Source organism: Zeus faber (genome assembly GCF_960531495.2).
Source record: "Zeus faber genome assembly, chromosome: 2".
Lineage (NCBI taxonomy): Eukaryota > Metazoa > Chordata > Actinopteri > Zeiformes > Zeidae > Zeus > Zeus faber.
In genome coordinates, this window is record NC_137189.1 from 15100803 (window position 1) to 15119302 (window position 18500).

The 18500-nt window shown below is 42.7% G+C and overlaps 1 protein-coding gene across 6 annotated transcripts in view; it reads left to right on the forward strand.

Annotated features, from left to right (window-relative positions):
* Nucleotides 1-18500, forward strand: part of utrn (utrophin) — a gene marked incomplete at its 3' end in the record, with an annotated part of 307813 nt that overhangs the window by 200485 nt on the left and 88828 nt on the right. For all 6 annotated transcript variants that reach the window (XM_080024447.1, XM_080024442.1, XM_080024445.1 and 3 more), the window contains one exon: nt 8718-8874. In XM_080024447.1, the coding sequence (XP_079880573.1) occupies nt 8718-8874 (157 nt within the window). The remainder of the gene's footprint in view (nt 1-8717; nt 8875-18500) is intronic.

The window sequence follows — 18500 nt, forward strand, 5'->3', positions numbered from 1 at the left end:
CTATCGATGACTTTAGCTAATTATTTCCTTGTATTGTAGAGTCAAATAGGATTCACCAGTTTAACTTGTATTTATTTATTTTTCTTTTTTGATTCATACACCTTCTGGCAATAGGAAAATACATTGGGTTTCAGTGTTGATTTGGACTACGTTAACATAGTCATGTGCAACAGAATGATATGAACATTTTTAGGATGTAAACTCAAATACATTAAGCACATGATGCCAAAGGCTGTCGGAATCATGTGTCTGAATAAGCAGCACACAGGTATTTCTGGTTGAACAAAACAATAAGGTTCTTTATTACTTTAAAAAATAAATAAAATAAATGCAAACGTATAATAAACAAATGAAACTTTAAATGAACGGCATTGCTCAATAAAACACTGTTTATACTGAAACAGTAAAGCTGAAAAATTTGTCTTTTCTTTTTTTATATATATATTTATATACAGTATATATATTTTTTACCTGTGCTGTCAGCATGCTGGGCATACATTACATTTAGTCATTTCGCAGACGCTTTTATCCAAAGCGACTTACAATTATTCATGGTCGCAGCCATCAGGAGGAATTAGGGGTTAAGTGTCTTGCTCAAGCACACTACAGCATGCTAGCAAGAGGAGCCTGGGATCAAACCAGCGACTAGATTACTTGACGACCAGCTCTACCTCCTGAGCTACCATTCCCTACATACAACACAGGGGTCCCATACAACACAGAGTACTTGTATGCCATTGCATTCAGGACAGAGTTAGTCTGCAAGTGGAGTTCAAGTTCTCAACCTGCAATGCAACTCTTTATTAATTCTTAAATCATCAAGAACTGCTGCAATAACTCTGTCCTGTGGATGACCTGTAGAATGACAAGAGCACAGTTTTTGGTTATGGACAGCCACCACCAACCCCACTCTTTGGAGAACTATTCATGTTTGGGTCTATAAACAACTGATCACTACTCCAAACAAACAACATTTACACAAAAACATAAACATTGGATGACATGTATTGAAAAACAGTGAATTAGGTCCAGGAAAACTGGAACTACAACTGGTCTCGTGGCCTCTTCCTGTCAGTTGATGTCCACCAGTGAGTGTACATGATTTATCCCCATTGCTACTGGTTTAGAAGGTCGCTATTATGTCGCGGCGCCTCCAAGTAGCAGAAGGGGCCCCGAAGCCCCCCTGAACTCCACAGCCCCGTGGACACCCCTCGGCTGCAGGAAATCCCCGGGTACCCTGCCCTGAGGCCACAGAAGACCCCCGGGCCCCTAGAGAAGCCAGAGGGCCGTCCAGTCCCAGGGAGCGTGAGGAGACCCCGCACCCCAGGGGCGCACACATACAACCAACCCCAGGGTGCAGGCACAAGACGCGGCCGCCAGCATAGAACCCGGGCCATGGGCGCAAGGCGCGGGCCCGGACACGCCGCCCGTCCCACGGGCGAGCTGGCATGGCCCCCACGCCCACACAAGGGGGAGGCCCGCCCCACCGCAGCCGACCAGACGCCCCGCTCAGCATGAGTGCCAAGTACCCATACACATAGCAGCTTGTGCCCAGAGCGGGGCACCTCGATGTTACACCCCCCCACCGATGCTGGTAGGCCGCCAGGTATACAGGCCCTCCGCCACCCCCAGGACGCCCGCCGCAGAGAAGCCCCACACCCAAGCATGCAGACTACAGAACAGCGGACGGCAGACGGCACCCCCACCCACAGCCCGACCCCCCAGCGACGAGCGCCCTGCGCACCGAGTGTCAGAGGGGAGGTACCTCGGCAGCCCGGTGTGATGACAGATGACCGCCCCCCACGAAGGAGGCCACAAGGAGAGCCCCGTGCCTAGCACAGCCAGCAAGGTTCAGGACTCAGGTTGACAGGACCAGACCCACGGACGCCAGCTGCAGGTACTCCCCGGGAGCACGTCTCTCCCTCCCACCCCCGGAGACAGGCCAGCTCAACTCAGGTAAAGGAGCGGGCGCCACCACCCAGACTACCCAACTTCCCCGTGGGACCCGGGATCCCCCAAGAACTTGCACCACGGATGTCCCCAGAGCCGCCCAGGAATCCACCCAACCGCGGAGCCTCGGCAGACCAGGAGGACCCCCACATGCCCCAAAGCACAATGACATTGCACCGACTTAGGAAGACTCAAGTATTAAATGATGGAGTTATGTCAGTGATAAAAGTAGCCCATATTTCATTAAATCAATCAACATTGTTTTGGGATATTGCCAATAGTTTTTCCATTGAGATGTAATCTATTAATAACTGCAACCATTGGGATGTGGTGAGATTATCTCACTTTTTCCAATTGATTAATATTGTTTTCTTGGCCATTGTTAAGGCAATCCAAATGTTTTGGTGGTGTTTCAGTGGTGGGTCGACTGAGGAGAGGTCACCAAGAAGACATATAGATGGGGAGAATGGAATGCTGCGACCCAGAAGGGTTAATAGCTTCTTGGTGATGTTGGTCCAGAATGCTAGGATAGGTGGGCTGAGCCAGAAGGCATGAAAGTAGTCATCTCTGGCATCAAGGGAACATTGAGAGCAAATGTCTTCATCCACAAAACCCATTTTGAACATTTTGTGTTCCGTGATATGGGCTCTGTGCATATCTTATATTGGATGAATTGCATTTTTGAGTTGCGGGTCATAGAAAAGGTGTTGCAATTAAGCTTCCACAGGTTATCGGTGGGAACAGCAAGGTCTCTTTCCCTTTTCATTGTAGGTAAAGATAAGGTGTCGTCTATTTTTTGTAAAAGTTTGTATATTCTGGAAAAGGGATTTTTCAAGTGACCGATATGAGTGAGATGTTCAATCATTTCAGGTGGTTGTAGGATATTGTTCGTCAATTTGATTTTAACTTTTAGAGACTGCTGGAATTGAAGGAAGCCGTGGCCACCGATATTGTACCTTTGGGTTAAGGTTGTGAAGGATATAAGCAAATTGTTTTCAATAATCTGTTCCAGATGAGTAATTCCTTGTCTTTTCCAAGACCTAAAGATTATTGGTCTGTGTTTAACCAAGTAATCTGGGCTGTACCAGATTGGCGTGAATTTGTTTGGAGACAGAGTGTGACCACTGAGTTTGAGGAATTTCCACAAGGCTGACAGTTGTTGCGATAAATGGGTTTTTAAAGCAATTATGTTTCCTTATAGATTCAGTAAGGAATGGGAGATCGGATTATGATAACTCCTGACATTCAGATTGTTCAATGTCTCGCCATCCATGGGCCAATTGTTGCTCTGGTTGTAACCATTTAATTATAAATTGAAGATGGTTTGCTAGATAATACTATCTAAGGTTTGGGGCTGCTAGGCCTCCACAGTCTAGGAAGTATATTAATTTTCACTGCTGCTATCCTACCAATTAGTGAGATGGGTAGGTTGTTCCATCCAATGAGGTCTTCTTCACTGGATTTGAGCAATGGAGTGAAGTTAAGGGTAAACAAATCTGAAAGATTGGGGGAGATATCAATACCAAGGTATCTAATATTGCCAGTTGTGATGGTTAAGTGAAGTTTCTGGGTTGCAGCATTACAGTCCCCCCAATGAGTAGTGTGGTTTTAGTGTGAGTGGTTTTAGTCAAATTAATCGAATAGTCTGAGATAGCTGAGAATTTAGATATAAGATTGAACACCTCCAGTAGGGATGATATGTAGTTCCGTATGTACAACAGGATATCGTCTGCATACAAACTGATTTTGTGAACAGAGTTTCCTGTTTGTATGCCTACAATATTACTATTTTGAAGGATAGCCGCCGCGAGGGGTTTAATAAAGATGACGAATAGTAAAGGGGAGAGTGGACATCCTTGTCTTGTGCCACGTTGTTGAGTGAAACTCTGTGAAGTGTAACCATTGGTGATGACAGAAGCAGATGGAGAGTTGTAGAGGATTCTGATCCATTGAATGAGGGACTCTCCAAAGCCAAATTTGTTGAGAATTATAAAAAAGGGATATGTCCAATTAACTCTATCAAATGCTTTTTCAGCATCCAAAGAGGCAATAATAGTAATAAAGTTGTTCCTTTTAGATATGCTCATCGGACTGAATAAACAGCGCATATTGCTGGATGAGTGTCTGCCTTTGACAAAGCCTGTTTGATCTGGGTGAATTATAAATGGAATTACTTTTTCAATTCTGTTGGTTAGTATTTTACTTATAATCTTGAGGTCGCAATTAATAAGGCTTATGGGTCTGTAACTGGAGGTGAGGGTTGGGTCCTTTTTGGGTTTGAGCAAAACCGAAATGAGAGCGGTATTCATGTGCGGAGGCATGGTGGAGGTTGACTTGATCTCTGTAACCATTCTGATGAATAATGGGGAGATAAGTGGCTAGAAGTGTATAGAAAATTCTACTGGATAGCCATTATTGTTGGGCATAGAGATGAGCGCTTTCCTGAGTTCAAGAGAAAGTGGTTGATCTAAGGTGGTAGCCTGCTCCGTCGAAAGTTTAGGAAGGTCAATATCATCAAGGAATGAGTGTTTTGATATATTCGATTCACCCGAGTGATATAGGTTATTATAAAAGTTTATAAATATGTTATTGATGTCTTGCGGTGAGTGTTATTCTACCCTGTAAATCTTTGATGGCTGTAATAAGTGATTTTTCTCTATCACGTTTCAATTGATTGGCAAGAAATTTACCTGATTTGTCATTGAATTCAAAATAATTTGCTCTTGTTCGTTACATAAGGAATTGTGTCTTTTGATGGATGATAGTTTCAAGTTGAGATGTAATTGTCCTGATCTCATTTCGGATTTGCTCAGAAATGAATGGGCTTGTTGGGAGTGCAACTCTTTTAGTCGCTGTTCAAGTTTATTTTGGCATTCTTGTCCTTTCCTTGTGAGTGGAGAATGAAATAATGCTACCTCTTAGAACTGCCTTAGCTGTTTCTCAAAGCTGATTTTTATTTTTTTTTTTATAAAAAGTTGCGTCATTGAAGAACAGTCGGTTGTGAACTTTTTCATATTGCATGTATGAAATTAGGTAAAACATTTAGTCATAAAGGCCTTCATAGAAATTGCATTCATTCATTTGAGTTTTGCTTGGAGGCAGTCTTTTGTTGTATCATACAAGCAATTTATATACTTATTTATTTAGTTATTTCATTTAATATATAAATATTAAATACATATTTAATACATAAATCTTTTTGTATTTCATATTTATTCATATATTATATAGGATGATGGGGCTGATGCCTATTCCTCTTTCACATAATAGTAAATCATTTGTTTGTTATATATTGCCCATTGGCAAGGTTATTATCGTTAAATAAAAATGTTCATTTAACTAAGATGAAAAGGGTTACTAAAATAACTAACTTGAAGCGTCAAGTCTTCACAATTAACACAGCCAATAAGATAACAAATGTAAACTAACAAATAAATAAACACATTAAATCAAATGCGTCATATGCATCCGTGAGTTCGATGAGTCTTTGAGAAATAAGAAACTTTTTTTTTTTTTTCAAAATAGTCTAAAATAAATGAAATGGGCAGTCACTGTCATAATCTTCCATTTACTGTGATGTCGGTAGTGAAACTTCACATGCACATCAGCTACTTCTGCAAGAATGTTAATTCTTGCAGAAGTAGCTACCAGAAAGCTACTTGCTATATTTATATTTTATAATTGCCCTTATCGTATTTATAATTTAATATTGTTATATACTCCCTGCGCAGTTTTGTAAGATTCTATAATATTTACTGTTATTGTAATGCCCCATTGATGATATAAAAAGAAAAAAAACGCTCAACTCAAAGAATGACAGTCAACTGAGGGTGCTAAATTATGGATGGTTCACATTCGGGACAGTTCAAATTGTTTGTCGGCACTGTTACAATGGTGAAAAAAGTTATTCTGGAGCCCTGGGTCTGAATACTTTTTAAATTCACTGTGGATATTGAGTTGAAGAGCAAAAGTACGTCACAGATAGTTTCGTATCTGGGGTGCAGATCGGAAGTGGCTATGGTAGCTGGTGGCCTCTTTGAACAGATAGATAAAATATGTCTCTGATGGAAGTTGAGGGCCAGGGCTGTGGCACAGAACTACACAAGACATACAATGCAGGGTCAGGCACAAACTTGACATAAATGGTAGGGAGAGAAGTGTGTGTGTGTGTGCGTGTGTTTGTGTGCGTGTGTTTGTGTGTGCGTGTGTTTGTGTGTGTGTGTGTGTGTGTGTGTGTGTGTGTGTGTGTGCGTGTGTGTGTGTGTGTGTGTGTGTGTGTGTGTCTGTACCTGGGTGGCTGGCCTTTGGATGCTTAAAGGATGGAAAATTGCATTAAGTGTGGTTCATCGAAGAAGCAGATGTGTGTGTTTGTAAACCGGCCTTTTTTTTTTATTCTGTTTATAGACATGGTTGTGTGATTACAAGTAATTAAAAATCAAATGGTTTCCCACTGCTATCTATATGCGCCACTCTATATCCACTCAATTCACTCTTATCTTCAAGACGGACAGAGGCAAGTAGAACTCTGGGGAAAACTGTTAACCCCAAGGAGCTGAATTATGGAAGTGAATGCCAGTGGGAAAAAAACATGAAACATCTGCTTTTCTTTTTGATGGCCATTCAGATGTACAAAGTAATATAGCCAAAATAGATATTGATAATTGTTGACATGGTTATGAGTTTGTGTGACATCAGATATCAGATTTTTGACTTTTGTTACTTTGGTTGTGCTTTTAGAAACTTTTATATCACTACCTAGGTTTCCTTATAACAATACTAATATATTTTGCTTGAACAAGCCTTTTGCTTTGCGTGGTTTTATTTTTCTCCATTTTAGACTTCCTGGTCTATGTATGCATGTATCGATGTATGCAAACGTCATACATGTGCACAGTAGGGCTGAACGATTAATCAAATTCAAACCGACAACAATTTAACAGATTGCAATTTTCAAATCGCAAAGCCTGCGCCTAGCGCACAGAGGAAGCAATCGGGGTACATTGAACGCAACTGTCTCCCTCTCTGACGATGCGCGTGTGGGGGACACTTTCTCCATGCCCCCCGATTGTTTTAACCCTCCATGCTGCCCCCGGTGAGACCCGTTGCTCCAGCCCGGGCCATGTCGTGCTATGCGCGGTGTGTGCTGCTGGCAGAGCTCGGAACACCAGTAGAGGCCGGACGGAGCCCCTTCCAGAATAATGTATGTCTTTATTTTTTTTTTAAACTTTTTTTTTAATTTAATGAGCATAAAGCTGCCCCTGAGCACCCGGCACAGTGTTCGGTGGATGTATGCGCACAATTATAACAAAATATTAATTTCTGCTGAAACACTGCATATTTTTTGAACAATAACAAGGCTTGAAGTTAAATCAATTAGTCAATATTCTGCTGTGATTGAAGTTTTTTTGTTTTTTTTACAATTCAGTAGTTAAATAAAAATATGTTATTCATATCAATTCATGTATCTCATTTCATCATGACATGTTGGCCTGGTCTACAGCAAAGAGCACTTTATGTATGTTGACTGTATCCATTTTTGTGTTGGTCATACTATAGGATTATTTATTGCTTGTGTTAAGTGAATAATACAGAACATAAAGAACTTGAAAAAAATGGCATACTAAAAAGCCATTGCAATAATGGTCTAAAAAAAAATCACAATTTGATTATTTCCTCAAAATGTTTAGCCCTAGTGCACAGCCCAGGCAGGCATGTGTGCACGCATGTGTGGACTGTGCACAAAATTGAGCCTGTTTGTGCAGCACAGAGTTGCTTGTCTCTGGAACATTATGTCCTAATTGCTGTTGATTTGCAATTAAGGAAAACATGGAAAAGCAGCAATAGAAGCTCTTTTTGCTCAATGTTCAGATAGGCTCCGAAAGAGAAAATCAAAACAGTGTTTACAGATGCACTTATCCAATGCCCACCACTTCACAATCTGTTGCTCTTTGGTGATGTCCATGCTGTTTAGCCTTCCTGTCTGGGACATTTTAGCACACAAACTGCCTTTGAACCTTCCTTCTCCAAATGTATTTTATAAGTTATGTCAGGAAAGTTCCAATCAAATCCAGGGTGTCAGGGCAATGTTCACATATTTAACTTACACAGCAGTTATTTTCAGTAGATCTTTATTGGCTTATGCTTACCTTAACCTCACCTCCCGTATCTTTCTAATTTTTGATCCATTTCATGTTGCTATGTCTGCTTCAAGACATCGATTCCACCCTCACTGACATACAGTACCTTTCTGAAAAATAACTGATTTTAGCAGCACACGTTCAAAATGTCAAAAGCTGATGATGACTACTCATACTTCTGAATTGAAACCCACTGGCTCACACAATTTGACAAGTCTACTGAGCATGTGAAAATTAGAATTTTCCCGTGGTGGAGAAGAAATATCCTCAAGACTGTTGTTTGAGGGGTCTTCATTCTTCTTGATGATCTGCTTTTTTTTTATTCACTTGGTTTCTAGTATTGCTAGTCGGTGACTTCTAATTACTTACCACTCCACCATTTTCCGTTTGCAGAAATATTTGTAGGGGAAAGCAAAGTGCGAAATTGACTGGAGGTTGCCTTTAATGTGCCAATACTATCAAAAAATCTCTGATTTGCAGATTTAAATATTTGTGTGTCTATTGATTTTGCATGTCATTAGTCCAGATGGAATCCTGGATTCTAATCAGACTTTGTAGAATAAGTATTGCTCGTATGCACTGATGTAGTTGGTGATGCTATGCTCTCTCTATGCTGATGCTCTTTCGCAGGGCTCACCTGGAGGCCAGTGCTGAGCGTTGGTCCCGCCTACTGGGCCTCCTGGAGGAGCTGTGGAGGTGGATCTGCGCCAAAGATGACGAACTGACCAAGCAGATGCCCATTGGGGGAGACGTACCAACCTTGCTACAGCAGCAGAACCACTGCACAGTATGTACTGCCCCGTTGCCATGGGCATACTCCCGTCACACTATACAGCATTTAAAGATCTCAGGGGGTAGGTCAAAATAACATTGCCAATTCTCAACAAAAAACAACTACAGTACAGGTTGTGAGCTTCACAAGGCTAGAATTTCTGACGGGGGTGCTGTACAGAAACTGTTTGTATCCTAGGCCAATAGAATAATAGGCATATCCTGGTGCATAGAGCACAAAACCTGGACCTCTGAGCAAGTAAAAAAAAACGTAATATGGTCTGAGGAGTCACCTGTCACTCTATTTCCTGCGTCTAGACAGGTTGACATTTGTCTGTTGCCAGCTATTAACATGGTGCTGGGGACAGTATTGGCCATGCATGGTCGTCTAACAGCCTAAAGGACTCTGAGGACATTTTACGAGGACCTGGTTCACCTTATATAAACATACTGAATGTTCCCATCATGTTCCCATGTTCCAGGATTATAATATCCCAATATGCACTACTTAAGAAATTCAGGAGGGGCTTCACCAGGATGCAGTCTATCATCTACCTTGGCGAGGTAGCTACCTGATCTGAAGATCAATTCAACTTTGTGGGAAGTTCAGGAGCATACAGTATATTGTGAAGTAGATACACACCTCCTTGGTCCTTTGAATATCTTGAAGGCCTTTCTTCTTGGAGAATGGTGCAATTCCAAGCAGTGCAAGCATTCTAAGAATGGTTGCTGCTGTTCTGAAGACAAAGTTTGGCCCTGCTCCTTATTAGGTGCTTAGTGTGTGTGTATGTGTGTATGTGTGTGTGTGTGTGTGTGTGTGTGTGTGTGCTTAGTGTATGTGTGTGTGCCGTGTGTGTGTACCGTGTGTAGGTGGTACGTGTCAAAGTAACATCCACATGGATGCCAGGAACCAAAGTTTCCCAGCAGAACATTACCCAGAGCATCATACTGCCTCCGTCGGCTTGCCTTCTTCCCATAGTGCATCCTGGTGCCATCTCTTCTCCACGTAAACTATGCACACTCAACTGGCCATCATATGGAGATAACATAATTCATCAGACCAGGCCACCTTCTTCCATTGCTCAAAGGTCCAGTTCTGACGCTCACGTGCCCATTGAAGGCACTTAGGGCGGTGGCCATGGGTCAGCATGGGCACTCTGACCAGTCTGCAGCTATGCAGCTTCATACACAGTAAGCTGCGATACACTGTGTGTTCTGACATGTTCCGTCATCTTTCTATCATCGCCAGCATCAACATTTTCAGCAATCAATCAGACCAGATGGCCTAGCCTTTACACCCTATGTGCATCAATGAGCCTTGTGCACTCATGACCCTGTTACCAGTTCACTGGTTGTCCTTCCTTGGACAACTTTTAGTAGGTCCTAACCACTGCTTACCGGGAACACCCCACAAGACCTGCCATTGTGGAGGTGCTCTGACCAAGTCCCCTAGCCATCACAATTTGTTCCTTGTCAAAGTCGCTCAGATCCTTATCCTTGCCCATTTTTCCTGCTTCCAACACATTAACTTCAACGACTGACCATTCACTTGCTGTCCAATATATCCCACCACTTGACAGGTGCCCTTGGAATGAGATGAGCAATGTCATTCATTTCACCTGGTGTAATATTTATACCATCAACAGGTCGATCTCTACCATGCATGGCAAAAGTAAATAATAGTGTTTTAGTATCCATTTCACTCTCCCATTAGTTACTTCTCAACCGCAATCGAAGTAGTCAATAACATTGTGCTATGGTCCATTTCTTACCTCTTGCTTTCTTTACCGTATGCATCCTAGACGTTGTTATTTATCTCAATCAGTGGATATTATGCTTGTGCGTTGAAACATAATGGTTTTAGGTTGATCGCGGTAGCTGGTGTTTACCCCCACAAGTCTGTCCAACAGCCTACACCACTGCCGCCAAAGCTGCTGTTGACATCATATTGTGATTCTATAACATCTGCTTCTTCTGTACGCTCTTCACCAGTCTGTCATTTCATTCTAAAGAAGTACAGTACAGAACAAGAAGAACAGAAGAAAATTCTTTAATCGTCACACAGCACACCACACTACAACACATGCACGCACACACACATGCACATGCTTTGGATGGTGGCCGGTGAAATGAGGCCTCTGCGTTTAACCCATCCTGGCTTGTCCTTCCTCCGGGGGCACAGCCAGGAGCAGTGGGCAGCATTCGTGGACGTGCCCGAGGACCTGGTGATGAGTGTCCATCGCTGGTCAGACGATGATCTGTGCATGTTTTTGGTGGGGGTCCTTACTGACCTTAGGTGGAGGAAACCCCATGTGAGCACGGGGAGAACATGCAAACTCCCCACAGAAAGGCTCCTATTTGGGAGATAACCCGCCGGAGCACGGGGCCAACAGCGCCCCAGGTGGGAATCGAACCCAGGAGTGCAGCAGTGCAATGCATTGCGCCACTGTGCCATGCCACAGTTTCTGAGTATTGACATCCTAGTATGCATGTACAGCTAAATTAGTTACGGTCTTGTTTAGTTTTTCCAATAATGGAGGCAAGAGACGATAGAAAATTCTGCGAAGCAGTTCACATGAGGGTGAGTTAGAGGATATCATCTGTAACAACAAACACAATTTCTGCCTTATCTTGTACCTATCCATGTTTATAGCATCTATAGGTGGATTCAGGCTGTAGATCTGTGTCCTGGGTTGTTGTTGTTGTAATCAAAGAAAACAGTGAATTGGACAGATTTTAGTTGCAAGGTCAGAGCTCTCTGCATCATCTTATGGGCTTCTGATGAAAAGGAGAGGAGGGTCATATCCAAGCAGATCCACTCAGCTCTGTTAGATGAGGAGCAGGTCGCAGAAGACACATTGACCATGGGAGAATACAATCTGTGTGCCCTTCCTTTTCTCTTTTCCCCCCTTTAAACATTTCCTATTTCTTTTCAGTCCTTTGCAACCGTCACGGCCTCTCCTTCTCCCTCATTCTGTCCTGCCTCTGATATCCCATGTGTCTCTGTGCCAAGTTTGCCTCTTCCTCAATCTCTTTCATTTCTCTCTCTTTCTCTCTTCGGTATTCCTTCCTCAGTCACCCATTTCCTCAGTCACCCATTTTGCTCCCTTGTCATCTTCTCACTTCCCATCCTTCTAGTTCTTGAGCTATGAAAGCAAGAGTCAGGGTGAATAATGGAATGGTTAAAATCGGCAAGGGGGGTAAAGGATTGCTTTTCACCTGGGCTACACATACAATTCCCGGTCTTCCACCCTCATCTATATTCTGAATAGATTAGCCTGTAGGTCTGGCTGACCCTGAAAGGAATGTGGAGCAGAGTAGTACCTAGCCCTGGTACTCATGTACTGCACTACACCCATATGTTTACCCCACACACACACATCCTCACCTACACAAACAACACAGCTCCCAACCCAAAGGTCCGTGAAAATATTCCACGTTTCACCACGATAAAAAAAATGTATTCATTCTTTAATTTACAGAATAAAAAATAATAATAATAATAAGTTGACGCAATGAGAAGAGAACGAGTATGTCGAAGTTATATCCATAAGACACAATGAAGCTGAAATGCCTTTAAATGCTAGGTCCGCCATTTTTCAACCCAGGCCTCATTAAAATGTTCATTTATAACTGTTCACAGCACAAACCTCACTGAGCATTTCATTGTTGGAAATCGCACCACACTACTTCAGTTTCTCAAAATATACAGAGAGAAAGCAGTCAGGTTTTTCTTTTTTTTATTTACTCATTTTTTCTCCTGGAAATCCGCTCTTATGGCTACATCTGCGTGAACATGAGATACTAAAAATAGCAAATTGCGTCACTTCAAACTGGAAACCTGCTCCAGCCAACAGTTTGTATACAGTAGCAATTTTTGAAAAGGATATTTATGAATAAATATACACTACTCACAAAACGTTAGGGATATTTGGCTTTCGGGGGTGAAATTTATTGAAAATGTAAAAAGTTCACGCTACGGTGATATTATATCACGAAAGTAGGGCATTTAAGGTAGAAGCATGCAATGGTGATTTCCTCATCTCAAACAATTTATTGAAATAAAAGCCAACAACAGCGGTGGGTATACCACAACAAAAAATGTCAATGTCTCAATAACTTGTCATGTGCCCTTGAGCATCAATTACAGCTTGACAACGACGTCTCATGCTGTTCACAAGTCGACTTATTGTCTGCTGAGGCATGGACCCCACTTTTCTTGAAGGGTGGCCCTCAGGTCATTGAGGTTCTGGGGTACAGAGTGACGAGCCTCTACACGGCGACTTAGCTGATCCCATAGATTTTCTATGGGATTCAGGTGCAGGCCACTCCATTTGAGGTACCCCAGTCTCCAGCAGCCGTTCCCTAATGATGCGACCTCGATGAGCTGGAGCATTGTCGTCCATGAAGATGAAATGAGGCCTGTGTTGTTCATGCAGGGGCACAATGACTGGATTAATGGTGTTATTCAGGTAGTATGGGCTTGTCACTGTACCATTCACAAAGTGTAGGGCAGTTCTGTATTGACTAGACACACCTGCCCACACTGTAACACCACCACCACCAAAGGCTCGTCTGGTGACAACAGTGGCTGATGCATAGCACTCTCCTTGACATGTCCAACATCGTTGGCGGCCATCATTTCTGCTCAACGTGAATCGACTTTCATCAGAGAACAGCACTGAGGCCACTGGTCCCTCGTCCAGCCTCAATGCTCCCTGGCCCATGCAAGACGATGATGCCTGTGCCTGGTCGGTGGTCAGGTACCCTTGCAGGTCGTCTATCACGTAGACCACGCTGATGTAAACAGATTTGAATGGTCTGACATGACACTTGGGTGCCTCTCACCTCCCTTAAATGTGCCTGGAGTTGAGTGGCATTCATCAACTGCTTCCGCAGGGCACTGTTCACAATGAAGCGCTCATTGGTGTGGGATGTGGCCAAAGGACGTCTATCTATGCCATTCTGTGACTCTTCCAGTCTCTGTATCGCTTTTGCAACCTGCTGATGACACTCTGTGACACTCTAAGCTCAGTGGCCACTTCCCTCTGACAACATCCTGTTTGAAGCCTCACAATGGCCAGGTACTGTTGATCAGTTGTTAGGTGTCGTCTTGGTCTCATGATGTCAAAATGTGAACAGCATGATGAAGAGGACTGTTTACATACCAATTTTAATTGAACCAGGAAATGTATTGGTCGATTCATGGATCAAACACCTGTTGTGAATTTTACCGTTCAGCTCCTTGTTAGAGAACAGCAAGTTGTGCAAAAAGTATTGAAACATTGAACAGATGGACATGTGCATTCAAAAGTTTAGAGAAGGTCAACTTAAGTTCACCTGTGAAGGTTATAGTGCATTTTAGATTCATCCTGAAATTTCACCCGAAAGCCGAATATTCCTAACTTTTTGTGAGTATTGTATCATGTTTAGTTATCATCATTGACTGTCTTCCATCCTATGTTCAAGGACTTCTGGAGAAACTTTTCAGTTGCTCCGCTGAGTCCGCTTGCCACTTCAGCTTCCATTAAACAATCCACTAAACATATGGGGTTTTATTTTCTGTGTTTGATTATTATTCAATATTTATAGGGCTGTATCCGACACAGAATTCTGTCAGTCCAATCGGCTGTTCAATGTGAATATGGACGGGGCACAGCTCTCTGTGATCAGGGCGCATGGAGAGCTGTGTCTGTGTGAAAATATATTTCTGATTACACTTATTTATAATTCCTTTTTGAAATTACATCCCTCTGCATTTTTTGTAGGCTGCTATCTTTTTTATCCTGTTAATGCACAGACTGAAAAAAAAGTGTGGCCACGGTAGAAAAAAATTTCATACCATCAGAGCCTACTCCCACCCATACATATGGATATGCACAAAGAACACAAAAACACACACACACAAAAAACACACACACTAACGCTCAAACAATTGGCAACTTCAGCTTTTCTGTCAGCGATGGGGGAAAATTTGTATCGATTTATGGAAATTGTCAGCTGTAAGGTAGGCAAGGGCTTAGGAAGGCTCAGGAGCAAAAACTCATCTCCGTTCTCCTTTTTGTGAAAGTCTTAGGGAGATAAAAGAGGGAGACTAAGCTACTTAACGCAACAGAGTGGAGAATATTGCGTTTATTAAAGTATCAAATGGGCGAAAGTGGGGGTGAAGCAATGGTCTGAACAATATGGCAGAAAGTGATGGACAGGAGGCGGTTCATGGGCAGATGGGAAATGGAGAGCAAAACAGAGTTGCAAATAAGTCATTTATAAAACCACAAAAAGGAAGAATGAGGGGGATAGTTTTTGAAACTTTTTGCGGTAAGCCACACTGCACAATGTATTTTCCTGTTTCCCTGTTTATTCTGACTCTTTTTTTAATTGAGATTTGTTTATTCAAATTTTTTATTTTTTTTATTTTTTCGGAGATTATTCATGGACTGTTGGGAGGGACTGATGGGATGCATCTGTCTGTACGACTTGCTTTCCACTTCCCCGACACCCATGTATCGATTTGTGTCTGTGCTTTTGTCCACTGATGGCCATAATTGCCATATCAGCGGCATATTAATAATATTAATCTCACATTCAATTATCAAATGAAAGGTCAGCATCAGCGTCCAACTGATTAAGCTCATCAAGCGGCCGTATTAAATTAGCGGCTTTTGGGGCGAGAAGAGGGAACGAGGGATGCCGCACTCGTAGCACTTTTAATGGCTGCTTTATCGTTTGTCTTTGTTGGCAGCATTAGCCATGTGCTAATTCTGGAAAGGGCCTCCAATTACTTTGCATATGGAAAAGTAATTGCTTTTGACTCCCTATTAACTGCTTATCAGCTTATTTAAGTATGTTTTTGTGTCTCCTGCACGGCCATGCTAGGACAGTGCTAGCTATTACCACAATACGCATTCTTAACTAACATAATTATCTGCCCAAAGTGAAGCTCATAATCAAATTGGCCACGCAAAGCCATTTTAATCGCGCCATCCATGTGATTGTTCGCACTGTTGGTACCTGAACGCAGCAGTCATGACAGAAAATGAATTGGTTTCAAGTGCTGCACGGGACCAACATTATCTCCCAGGGATGAGATGTATTGTAATTGACGTTGAATAATTTCCTATTTCTAATGGAACTTTTAATGTGTTTTCTTCTACATCAGTTTAATGGTCAGACATCTCTAAGCCTGTCGCGATAATTACAATATCGACTTATCGTACCATTTGGACATGACCTTGATAATTGCCTGTTGTGTTAAGGTGTGTTTGTTTACATAAGAATGTCACCAACACGATGCCAGAATAAACAGCAGGGTTTTCCCGACAATTATACGACTTGGGCAGCGTGTTTTTTCACAGTGCCGGGGAGTAACGCCCTGAAAAGGACCTCGGCGACAGACGAATCCTCTGAAATCGCGATCTCCTCCTTTTGGAGTTTTGACAGTGACCACGATCATAGTCCCTGCCTGAGTTTTATCTACGCTAGCAACCACTCTCTGCCACGGTTACTCCTACAGATGCTGCGTTCAAGTCACGTGAGAGTTTGCGATCAAAACGACTTGCTGCTTTCTGGTGCTCGTAACATCAATCCGTTTTTTATATCCATAAATACTCTACTTATATTTGAACTTATGGAAAAACATATATGGAAATGGCTTTGAACAAAAGTGCGAGCTAAATGACGTAATGTAGCCAAATTGTTTAAAAAAAATTATGTTTCCTGTGAAACGTGTTTAAAAACACATTTACCACTTCACAAATACATATCATGCAATAAATACCTTTACAAATGGGAAAAGATCAATAAATACTAAAGTTTACAAATCCGTATTAGGTTTAAAAAATTCTGAGACATTAATGTATTTCTAAATCCACAAATACTGTGAATAATATAAAACTGTAAATAAATACTTGTGTTGTGTAAACCATTTTAGAAATGAATGTAACTGAGCCGAATGAATAGAAAAACTATGCTGAGACATGTTTTGCTGTCATTTCTAGTCGCGCTGCTTCTGTCCTCTCGTCTGCTCTCGATTCCGGAGTTTCACTGTTGGCGAGGCTCATGCAGCTAGACACACACAGCAACAGCAAACCAGGTCAAGATACCAGAAAGAAAGACAACAATTCAACTCAAGCCAGAGAGTAAATTTTATTAATTATTTTGGTTGTGTGGTTTTATCAAACCTTTATTAGTCCTACAACGGGGAAATTTACATTGTTCCAGCAGCAAAAAGGGGACAGCAGACAATAAAGAGGATATCAAGTACACACTATAAACAATATAAAATATATAGAAACATACAAATAAAAAAATCATCATAAATAGGAACCAGATAGTACTAAGTGTATTGCACATATCTTGACACATTGCACATCAGGGATTGCACTCTTTTTTTTTTTTTTTTTTTTTTTTTTTTTTTACATGAAAAAATTTCACTTGGATTTTTTCACAGTTGTGTGTGTGTGTGTGTGGGGGGGGGGGGGGGGGGGGTGTTGGTCTACTGGCTGCACTGTTGGTTATACAGTGTGACAGCCGCAGGAAGGAAGGACCTGCGATAGCGCTCCTTCCCACACTTTGGGTAAAGCAGCCTATCGCTGAAGGAGCTCCCCAGTGCCATCAGAGTCTCGTGCATGGGGTGGGATTCGTTCTCCTTCATGGATGACAAGCTTAAACATCATCCTCCTTTCTCCCACCACCTGCACTGGGTCCAGGGGCCCCCTCTGGACAGAGCTGGCCGTCTTGATCAGTTTGTCAAGTCTCTTCCTGTCAGCTGTGGTGAGGCTGTTGCTCCAGCAGACCACTCCATCAAAGATGGCTGATGCCGCCACGGTGTTGAAGAAGGTCCTCAGGAGAGCCCCCTGCACTCCAAAGGACCTAAGTCTTCTAAGCAGATAGTCTGGTCTGACCCTTCTTATATTACATTACATTTTGTCATTTATCAGACGCTTTTATCCAAAGCGACATACAATTATTCAAACACCGACGGACGCAGCCATCAGGAGCAATTTGGGGTTAAGTGTCTTGCTCAAGGACACTACAGCAGGAGGAGCCTGGGATCGAACCAGCAACCTTTAGATTACTAGACAACCAGTCTACCTCCTGAGCTACCACCCCCACCTTCTTATAAAGTGCATGTATGTGATTGGTCCAGTCCAGTTTATTGTTCAGGTGAACACCCAGGAACTTGTAAGAGGAGGGGGGGTGTCTGCGCCTGCGGAAATCCACCACCAGCTCATTGGTTTCCCCGCGTTGATCTGGAGGCAGTTCTGCTGGCACCAGTCCACAAAGTCCATGGTGAGTTCTCTGTACTCCCTGTCGTCCTCATCTTTGATGAGTCCAACGATTGCAGAGTCATCAGAGAACTTCTGCAGGTGACACCTGGTTGAGCTGTGTGTCTGCAGTGTAGAGGGTGAAGAGGAAAGGTGCCAAGACCGTTCCTTGCGGGGCCCCTGTGCTGCAGATGACCTTGTCAGACTCCCAGTTCTGAGACCTCACGTACTGTGGCCGGTCCGTGAGGTAGTCCAGGATCCAGGAAGACAGACAATCGTCCACTCCTGTGTACTGCAGCTTGTCCCTCTGAAGCACAGGCAGAATGGTGTTGAAAGCACTTGAGAAATCAAAGAACATGACCCTCACAGTGCTCCC